Genomic DNA, 11,204 nt, shown 5'->3' with positions numbered 1-11,204 from the left:
TTATATTAATTTTTATTTTATAATTCAAATTAGTCTAATTTATAGTTTTATTCATATGCTTCTATAAATATATATGTTTTAATATGCTTTATTATGTTATAATTTAGTATCCTAGCAGTATACCTTTATAGATAATCTATAATATTATTACTATAATGAATCTTTTTAATAAACGGTTCGGGTACCCTAAACCCGGCATCAAAAACCAAACCCGACCCTAAACCATGACGGGTTTGAAAACCAAAACCAAAACCTTTTCCAAAACCTATAGGATTGGTTTTCGGGTTTTAAATGGATCGGGAACCCTGCGGATAGTGCTCGGATCGGTTTTTTTTGCCATCCCTAATTAAGATGAACATTATTTGTACCCCATTGTTTACCGAGGACACCCCACTCTAAATAAACCCCATCTAAAAATATAACAATTATAAATTCACCTCATTTTATATTATTTTCTAAAAAACACAATGTACACCCCTAGAACCCTAATTCCCAATTCACCTTGGTACAAAACCTCTCTCACTCTTAGAGAGTGGTGTTGAGAGGATTGAGGAGTTCCAGCCCTTTCAAGAGTTTTACAATGATTTACTGCACCATTTTCGCACAATCCCTCCCTGTAGCTTCAATCCCTCCCTATAGCTTCATCATTTTCGCACAATCAAGCGTTTTACAGAGGGAGAGCGAGGAGTTCCAGCCCTTTCAAGTTTCACAATGATTTACTACACCTTGGTCGGAGAAGTTCTCATAGATGGCGGCGAGGATGCCAGTGGGCCGTTGGAGAGTGAGATTGGGAGTGGGTCTCCGTCGAAGGTTTGTGAAAGAGGGAGAGATAGATTTGGGACTGAGAATGGTAGGGTCAATGGAGGTGCTGATAGATGAGGTTTTTTGCAAATTTTTAGGGTGTACTTAGTAAACGGTGGGATGCAAATAAGGTTCATCTAAAACTATCCAAATACTCGAGGATTACACAAAGGCAAAAGTATTTAACATTCTATTGAAAAGAAACCACATAAAAACGAACGAATGATACAATTTTTTTCTCAAAAGAAAGAAAAAGAAAAGAACAGAAAACTAGTGTATTTTTACTGTTTTGATCATTTGATATCTTGTGCATGTGGATGGGGACACTCCGACACATCTTATGTTATAACACCGGGGTTGTCTTAGAAGCTCTGTTAGAATCTCTACCTATACACACAAAACGACAAAAACCCACCTCAGTAATTGGTATTCGAGTTAGAGCACATGATTCAAGTGAATTCGTAAGTTCAACATGTCTCTCATGATGCACATGAAATCATATATATACAATTCAACAACTGGGATATGAGTTGTTGCAATCCCTGTCATTATCGAAGCATGACACACCCACTACAATTTCATGCTATACATGTCATTGTGTTAAGGGCTTAAGACATGAAGCACGCGTAAATTTGAGTCGTTATTCGTGAGGGAAAAGCATTTACTGGAATGATTTCAACAATTCCACATTATCTACACCACCATTAAATACATTAGATGTGGTATTGTCAAATCTGATACATGATTGCATTGGATGATAGAGATCAAATAGAATTGGCTGCAATCATTCCAGCCCCCTATCCCACCTGTGAAACTCCAGTTCAAAATTAATAAACCGTCGCGGACTGACGTGGTGTGGGAAATTACTGTTTACCTTTTGCCACGTCAGCGAACCAGGCTAACAACCGGTTGCTCACCTTTTGCTTGGCGCGACTGGTGCCGGTTTGAGACAAAGCCACCCAGGGAGGAATCGCCCCTTCGCGGGCCACCATACTATGGTACACCACACTTTCCTCACAAATCTGCAACAGAATCACTACTGCGATCTCCTTCTGTCTTTGTGAACCAACTTCAATGATCTCAACCAGTATGGGGATTCCACCTTCTTCAACCAACGCTGTTCTCGCCTCCGGCACTGTAACCAATACGCTTAAAACGGACGCCGATTTGTCAACCATGTTGGATCCGAAATCCGCCATCAATTCCACCAGTGGCTTCATGATCTCGGCCTGGACGGCCCTGATTTTGTTCTCTTTGACAAAGCAGAGAGAATAGATTACCGTTGTTGCGTCTTTCTTCCCGCGGATTCCACTGGTATCTAAAAGGTTTACAAGGAATGGAAGCGCACCTGACCTCCCGATCGCGACCTTGTTCTCTTCTATCTGTGAAAGGCGAAGCAGAGCGCAAGCTGCATTCTCCTCGCTGTCGATGTCCCTGTTTTTAGAGCCCTAACCAGTGGCTTGATGGCTCCCGATGATGCTATCAGCTCCTTGTTCTCGTCACATAGAGAGAGGTTCAGAATTGCAGTGACACCGTACTCTTGAAGTTGAGGATCGGAGGAGCAGATTAGCGAAATTAACGACTTAACGACGCCTCCTTTAGCAATTTTGATGCGATTCTCTGGTTTGTTCTTGGCAAGTAACCTAATCTCCATAGCCGCTTGCTTCTGGCCATCAATCGAAGAGGACTCGAGATCCGATACGAGATTGTGAATAAGTTCATCAGAGTTCTCCGCTGCGCAGGAGAGGGGCAACCGCCGGCTCTGAGACGACGTTGTCGGAAACTCTCCGGATATGTCGCTGAAAGCAGAGGAATGATCGTTGAAACTCAATTCACTGAACTCCTTCCCCTGTAAGTGTAATTATGGACAAATTTCACTCCTCCAAATCAATCAAAAATGTGATCTCTTGGCAATTGGATACGGGTTCATGGATCTGAGTCCGAATTTGGATAAAAAGGGCGCACCCAAAACTGACCAGGGCACTTGGGGCATGTGCTGACGACACGTGCGCTGCTCTGAGTTTCTGACCGTATCGAATCCCAGTGGGACAAACACGTGTTCGATGGAGAATTTTACGAAGCCAAGTCGTTTTCTTTAATTCTCCCGTTCTATTCAACACAATTTCTTGATTTCTCCTACTTACAGCCCAATGGCCCCAATCACCTCCGGCCCATTGGGCATTATAAATTGCAAGACAAAAAATTATGTTGACGACGTCGTTTTTCAGTCAAATTGACTTGACGCCCGAAAACAACGGAACGGTGTCGTCCCGGACCTTGCCCTCATGCCCTGCAAGATAGACTCATTTCTCATTTTCTTGTATCAAAATTCAAAAACTATACGGGGATATTTTTTTTAATATAAAATCCCCCAATATTGACCGGTCATCTCTCACAAAAACCCTTTGCAAAACCCTCTCAAGTCTCAATAACCAGTGTCGTAGCTCTCATATATTCGTGTCTGCGGCAATGAGCAAGGGACCTGGACTCTTCTCTGAATTCGGCAAGAAAGCCAAAGGTAGAGATCTTCTTCATCTCGTTTCTCTCTCTCGATCGATACGCAGGTTGAACTATTATGGAGCTTGTAATGATCTGACCATATATGCAGATGTACTGACCAGGGACTACAGTGACGACCAGAAGTTCAGTATCTCCAGTTCTAGCTACACAGGATTGGTTCGAACTTTTCCTTATGATCGCAATCAATTCATGAGCATTATTATCGATTTGGCCTTTTTAGCGTGATTTATGTTTGTTTTCTGGATCTGACTGCTTATTGTTGAAAAGATTTTCGAGAATTAACCTAGGTTTGTAGTCATTATATACTTGTACTGGTATCGAGTCAGATTATTTTTGTGCTTGTGTGCTGTTCTACGCGATTTTATCTGTTGTGCAAACTTGGATCTGTTTTTGGTCATGGCTATAATGGATTAGTTAATGTCGAATCCGTGTATCTGTTTCAATTGGAATGTTATTGTCTTTAAGTCGTCACATTTGTTAAATAAAGTTTACATGCCTTCTTCATCTTTTCCTAAAACCATGAAAAATGAGTAGAGAAATGTCTGATAGTTGATAATTTGGAATTTGGAATTTTCTTCTCTCGATGAAATCTTCTCTTTTTCAAGGCGAACTACTTAATGCATATCATGTTTGGTGGTGGTAGGATATCATTACATCAATGTTATTTTCGTACATTCTTGAAGATATTTCATTGCATGAAAAATTTACATCTGAACTGAGAGATATTAATATCTACTAGTTACATGCTTCAGAAGATTTTATATTCCAAGTTCCATGAAGAGTTATCATTTATTCTTGAAGCCCATTTCTGTTGCATATGTTGCTCTCCCCACTTCCTTCTATCTCTCTCACATGTAGCAATTATATAGCGGCTGGAATGGATTCAATTTGCATAGTATTGTTTATAAAGTTAGATGAACAATGTAGAAGCAAATCTGGAAGTGCAATGAAGAAGGGATTCTTTGCTAAAGGCATGCCACGAATATTGATTGTGCAGGCAGTAAATTAAATAGAGTAGCGTATATAAATTTCAAATACAATTGCTAGGAGATTTGATACTCCACTTTCAAGTTTCAAGTTTCAAGGTTATAAATTTCATAAAATTTGTTATATGTGTTCTTTTGGATTTATGGGGAACCATTCAAAGGATGCAAACAGATTTTGGTAAAACAAAGATGAGAAAGGAAGTTACGAACTGGAAGTAGAATGTTTAATAAAAATGACTGCCTTATATATGTGTAGAAGAGTTGAAGGATTATCTTCATATAGTGGACTTTTTGACTATTTGTTCATTCTATTGATGTGGATATATACAGAGACTTGTAGTGTTAAGTGTTAATGCTTAAAAAGGGAAGTTAACCAAGTTAGCAATCTTGATGGCACCATTTTGGCATAGCCACATCTGCACATGCACAAACTCGCAACTCTGTAATTTCCACAACAGATATTTGTTAATCCCTGGTGATGCAATTCGTATTTACCATAAGGGAAAATGACTGGAATCTTGCAATATAATAATGTCTCGCAGAGAGTTAGTTTGTTATTTTTAAGGGGAAAGATCTAGTCCTTGCATTTAGTAAACTATAATATTGTGATTTTGACATTGACTAGAGCCCGAGTAATAGTATTAAATGCTTTGTAGTTTATATATTTGAAAAAAAAAGGCACCCTTTACTCTGTGCTATTGCCTGAAGATTTGGCTGATTTGGCCTCAAATGTAGGACTTCTGTTCAATGTATTTTCTCTTATTGGTACCAGAACTCTAAAGTTGAAAGTCACAAAATGTCCAATTTTTTTTTAGCTGTGTGCAAATAAGTAGACCTTTTCAAATGTGGTAGTCTTTCCATTTCAGTCACCTTTTATTAGCTAGGATTACTTATTATGCACTCTTCTCCAGACCTTTTTTTGTCATACTAGGGGATATTTGGAAGTTAATTACAGAATAGATGGTTGAAAGTTAGGTGCCACCATATAAATAAGGTAGAGGCACTATGGAATCACTAATTTGAAACTTTAAGGAACTGTTTTTGGTGAGCATGATAGGTTACTTATGAGTGTTGATTATCAGGCATGCTGTTGGGATTATAAAGCATGCCTGGTGGGTGAATATTTGATTATTGAGATCCATTAGTTGTGATGTTAGCAGAATAACTGTCCATTACATTTGTTGTTGGAGAAGGTAAAGTCATGGTGAGCTAGGTTTTGCCAAGTTGAAGACTTATCTGCTCCAGAATCATGCGGTCTTTTATGATTGCTGATAATTCCTCAAATTAAATGATAAACCACTTCGTATTGGATCTGGATTGTTTCATCATTGGACATTTTGGCTGAAGATTTTGCATATTTTGCGAGGTTCCATGTGTAGGTGTCTCAATGGTATCTTATTCGTTTCTTGGTCAGTACTGCCCTAATTTTTTCTTGTGGTAGGCACACCTGTTCTTGTTTGGCAAGGTTCCTGCATTCCATTGCATTCTACAGGGCTTTTTCTTGAGCTTAAATTGGGTTTAGGAGATTTTACTTTTTCAGCATGTTCACTATTTGGTGATTGGAATGCTTTAACATCATCTCTTAATCTCCAGGCTCTTACTTCAAAATTAGTCCAGAAGGGGGGTCTATCGTCTGGGGATGTGGCAGCACAATACAAACACAAGAATGCCACAGTTGATATCAAACTCGACACAGAATCAAATGTAACGAGACACCTGTGTTCAGTTTTCTTTCTCTTTTCCTTTTTTAATGCAAGTTAATACTCATTTTTATGTTTTTGATAGTACTTTACTGGTTCTGCAGATCTTAACAACACTCACCATCACAGACTTGCCATCGTCCACGAAATCTATTGCTTCGGTCAAACTCCCTGATTACAGCTCTGGCAAGGTACTAATTTTGTTTTCATATCAGGTGGATGCAATTTGACGTTTGTAAATGTAGGTTTTATAGTTGTATGTTTTTTCTTTTGCAGTTGGAGGTTCAGTACTTTGATCAACATGCTACTTTTACTACGGCTGTGGGTCTGAAGCAATCCCCTGCTGTTGATGTTTCTGCTACCATCGGTACACCCACCATTGCCTTTGGAGCAGAGGCAAGTTATGTGACAGCTTCTGGTGAATTTTTAAAATATAATACTGGAGTGTGCTTGACAAAGCCAGATTCCATCGCTACAGTGATTCTGTAAGTCCTCTCACTTGAGATTCATAACAGACGATCCCTAATATTATAAATATATATACACACACACTATTATGCATGCTTATTTTGCTTAGCATGTGTTTCTATGCGATTCTATTAATGGTTTAGGTAAAATTCAAAATATTAGATCATATCGCTAAATTTGGATCCACAAGAACAAAGCTCCTGCTTCATAATCTTAGATTTTGCAAAAGGATTTTGTGCATTTTGGTTGTCGTTAAATGGTTGTTCACGGTGTGAAATATTGATTTTGGAGTTGACAATGTTGCACAAACATAGTTCTTATCATCATACATTCATACTTATCACTCAAAATCACTCAAAACTTTATGAAGGATTAATGGGGATCAACAAATGATGAAAATATTTATGCATAACCATAAAATCTTTTCCTTTTGTAGAGCTGACAAAGGAGACTCAGTACGGTTTTCATATCTGCATCATCTAACCCAGCTTAATGGAGGTGCTGTGGTAGGGGAGATAAACAGAAGGTTCTCCACCAATGATAATACGTTAACTGTTGGATGTTCATATTCTGTTGATCCACACACAGTTGTGAAAGCAAAGCTTAACAACCATGGTAATCTTGGTGCCCTTTTACAGCATGAGATCAAACCCAAGTCCTTCCTCACAATCTCTGGTGCCTTTGACACCAAGGCCTTGGAGAAGACTCCAAAGTTCGGCCTGGCACTCTCTCTCAAGCCTTGAAGGCCCAATATTATTCTTGACAGCTTTGCAACTCACATAATTTTGTCGATTTCTCCGCCTCTCACAGGTGCGTAATGATAATAATTCGAAATGGCGGTTCTTGCAACTTTTTGGCCAGGATTTCTTATTCTACTTGTTTGGAAAGAACAGCTCCAAATCGCCTAAACTTTCCCCTATTCATTTATGTTGAGTGCAGATTTTGGTTTCATTGAAGTGGCAGATAAGTTCAATTCATTTTATAAGATATTTTAATCAGCATTGCTTGACATCCCAGCAACAAGGATCTCAATGATCCCAGTTGCTGAGGTGTATGGACAGTATTTAAAGTGCATGTGGAGCTCATTACACACACTTTAATTTTCATCCATACAGATCAGCAACTAGGATCATTGATTGGGATCCTAGTTGTTGGGATGTTTATTTATTTATTTTTTGTTTTAATCACTGCTTAATACTGCACGTGGGACATAGTCCATTAGGATTATGCTCATTATCTTATTTGATCAGAATGGACAAATATGTGTGTTGGAGAAATCATAGAAGACATTATTAGTGGGATCTTAGCTTATTGTCCTTGTTTGGATACACTTGGAAAAATTCAGTTTCTACTTTGCCTCCTGAATCGGATAAGCCTCAGCGCAACAGACCAAATAGCTTTGGTGTTTTGACATTTTGTCTAGATATTTTAGCACCGGCCTGATCATCAGTGAATTTAAGATCAATAGTTTATAATAATCAATAAACAGAACCAACACCAACCTCTTAATTGACTGTTTGGCAACTTGAGATGCCACTTGTTTTTGAAGTTTAGATAATGACCATTCTAATTTTCGTTGCTAATAATGATGGGTTTTGATAGCCACCTTTAGTTTTCGTAAAGCAATGGCCATCATCTCCCAGTTGGGTCCAACTCCATCCACTACATTCCAATTAGACTCAACAATTCAGAGTAACTATAATCTCAACAATTTAGAGTAACTATAATGTGAGAAAGGAAGTACCCAATTGATGCGCTCTGTTCTAGTGTAGGATCCCACACTTAAAACTTAATTTAAAGTGCAGGTTCTATCTAATACACTATTTACATGCGGACCTCATCACATGTGGATCCATACTTATACCAAAATGAAGAATGATATTAGATGGATTTCAGATTTTATTACACCATAATGAAAAGTGTTAGATGCATCATGCACTTCAAATAAAGTGCGGGATCCCACTGGAGAATGGGCAAGGGCGCCCAATTCATTATATCCTCCAGGAAAGAAAACTTATGATAGATTTGTTTACACAAGGAAATGGAATTGAAATTTTCAGACTACTGCTAAGCAACAGTATATACACAAGACAAAAAAAACAAAAAGAAAAAGAAAAGTGAACCAGACAAACAATACTAATAGATATCCTTTTAAGATAAATACAACTACTCCAGGACAAGCATCAATTCAGACAATAGGACAGATAATAGGACACCCCAGTTCAAGCTAAGGCATACAACTCTGGAACAAAAGAAAACCACCTGAAACCACAGCTCCACTTCTCAGGCAATGAAGGGCATCTAGGCAACCAATGCCAAGTCCTCCTTGACACCTTGTAATACAATATCTCTGGCCAAGTATAGCAGCACACACAGATTGTATTCTGATGCCAAAAGCAATAGACATGCTCGTAGTTGTGGTAAGAAACAGACATGAATTTCCTGCACATCAACTCCGGCAAACTCTCCACTTCAATCCAATTTCTTTCATCATCCAATTCCCACAACTTCATATTCCTTGAAATCCCATTTCTTCCAATCCCTCCAACCATACATAATTTCTCTTCCCCATCACTCACAAGCCTCACAAATGTAAGGTCACTGGGCAAATTAGTTTCTAACCTCTCCCAAACCCCATTTTCCAGATCAAAGCACACTACTGAAAATGGCTCTGAAGTGGTAAAATACAAAGACCCTTTAAAGTACACACCTTCTTGATAATAATTAGCACTTAGAATTGGATCAAACCGATCAAAATTTTGCCAAGAATGGGTCCTTGAGTCATAAATAAAAGCTTGATTACACGAAGACTGAGTGCAGATCATGAAGATTTTGTACCCAAATGAAGTAGAAACCAAAGTGAGCAACTCAAATCCAAAAGGGTATGATGGGAACTCAATAATTCTTGAAGATTTGGCCAGAAGATTGCACACAAGGAAGGAAGACAAATTGGGGATAGAGAAGCAGAACAACCCATTCGAAGACGAAAGCAGAGTCGATGGTGCAGCTCCGGATACTGAAATAGAGAACGAAGGAGCTAAATTGCGCCAGGTGCCAAGGCTAGGGTCATAGAGAGGAAAATGACCGTGACATTGAGGGTGAGACAGCAAAAGAAAAGAAGAGAAAGAAGAGGAAGAAGAGTGTCTAGACACAAAAGAAGGAGAGTATATTAGAGACTTGAAATTCTTACAAGTTGACCTCAAATTCATCACTGTTTTGAGAGGCAAGAAGGAGAGGATGTGCTCCAGTACCTCCTCCGGCAACCGACTCCATATCTCCGGATCCATTTCCGGCAGCCCACCCGGACATTTGGCTCCAGGTCCTTCTGCTGTCTTCAGTGAAGATTGGAAGCTTATGGGCTTGATTGATAGGCCTTTTCGTTTCATTTGTGTTAACAGCTCCTCTCCAGAAGAAGAAGTGGAAGTAGCAAAGAGAGAAAGCAATCTGTTGATCTTTATCAATAAATTTTGGCCAAACAGATAGAAAAGGGGAGAAAAAACTCCTTATATGGGAGTAATTCAATAGATGGACTTTTGTCATATATATCCAAACAAGGGTATAATGGTCTTTTGATTTTTATGGTTAAGAAACCCAAGAACTCAAGCAAGAACAAGAACAAGCCTTGATTATGCGAAAACAATAAAGATCTTGGCAGTTGTTATTTTAGTTATTGTAGCAGCTGAGTTGGACACACACAATCGAAGTGAATTCGTAAACTCCATATTTCTCACAGGATGAATCTAAAATTTTATGTGTATAACTCAACAGTCGAGATAATTATGATACCAATTGTTTGGAACCATTACTGTTGATTATATAACCAAAACCGGCTAATACGTTCAAGGGTCTATGATCACATGACAGCACCAGTAACTCTGGGGTATTTCAATTTTCAAACTTTAATATAAACTAAAACCTAGTGGTAGTCTTCAATTGAGTTGACTACACAAAAGTAGGGTCATTTGCATGTTAAAAAATTAGTCATTAGGTTGTCAGTTTACAAGAGGAATTTTTTTTGGTAGTCATTTCTTTTTGGGTGTGGGTGTGTAAATCTATCTATAATTTACAATTGCCAAGTAAATTCACAAAAACATAAAAAATAAAAAAATATATATATATATGGGCTTGTTTGATTTTGATGTAAGCACTTGTTCGAAATCATTAGCTACATGGAGATATGTAGAAGAAGCGGATTGGATTGGAGAATATAATAGATTTTTGGGACGCTTTTGATCAAACGTGATGGATAAGGGATAAGGAGACGAATGGAAGGATAAATAAAACGTTAAATTTAGCTCAATCTAATCTTAGTGTTGGTATTCTAACAGTTAAACTAGAATTGTTGACATAGATTTTTTGTTATTAAATTGTGAAAACTAGTGACTGAGCACATGGTTGGTATTTCTGCTAAGAGTAATGATTGGGATCCCAACATTTGATATCTTAGTTATCCCGGTCAACTGTTGAATTGTATTCATAGAATTTTACGCGCATCATGTGAGACATGTGCAGCTCACGAATTCATTTTGAATTGTACGCACATAATTTCATGTGCATCATGTGAAACATATGCACCCCACCCTACAAATTCAACTTTGTTACATGTTAATGGCTGACCTTGTTCATATAAATCACTAGGTTGGTGGAGGCCCAACCGAACAGTGTTACAGTGGGACTATCTTCATAACAATGGGTAGAGGTGTGAGTGTAAGTTTAATAATGTACATGG

General features: G+C 38.3%; 2 protein-coding genes and 1 pseudogene across 2 annotated transcripts; 1 reads left to right on the top strand and 2 right to left on the bottom strand.

Moving 5' to 3' along the window:
• Window positions 1–1,129: 1,129 nt before the first annotated feature.
• On the bottom strand, window positions 1,130–3,190 carry LOC120008805 (annotated as a pseudogene).
• On the top strand, window positions 3,162–7,470 carry LOC120009251 (mitochondrial outer membrane protein porin 2-like). Its single transcript, XM_038859749.1, has 6 exons — window positions 3,162–3,319; window positions 3,410–3,477; window positions 5,901–6,011; window positions 6,112–6,198; window positions 6,284–6,492; window positions 6,912–7,470. The coding sequence occupies exons 1-6, from the start codon at window positions 3,271–3,273 to the stop codon at window positions 7,216–7,218; spliced, it is 831 nt and encodes a 276-aa protein (XP_038715677.1). The 5' UTR covers window positions 3,162–3,270; the 3' UTR covers window positions 7,219–7,470.
• Window positions 7,471–8,438: 968 nt separating this feature from the next.
• Window positions 8,439–9,999, bottom strand: LOC120009250 (F-box/kelch-repeat protein At5g43190-like). The gene has a single exon (XM_038859748.1). It carries the CDS (start codon window positions 9,859–9,861, stop codon window positions 8,698–8,700), a length of 1,164 nt encoding a protein of 387 aa, XP_038715676.1. The 5' UTR covers window positions 9,862–9,999; the 3' UTR covers window positions 8,439–8,697.
• Window positions 10,000–11,204: the final 1,205 nt, after the last annotated feature.

The sequence above is a fragment of the Tripterygium wilfordii genome, chromosome 11, assembly GCF_013401445.1.
Source record: "Tripterygium wilfordii isolate XIE 37 chromosome 11, ASM1340144v1, whole genome shotgun sequence".
Classification (NCBI taxonomy): domain Eukaryota; kingdom Viridiplantae; phylum Streptophyta; class Magnoliopsida; order Celastrales; family Celastraceae; genus Tripterygium; species Tripterygium wilfordii.
The sequence above is the reverse complement of the archived record's forward strand: the minus strand, read 5'-3'. Positions and strand labels throughout refer to the sequence as shown.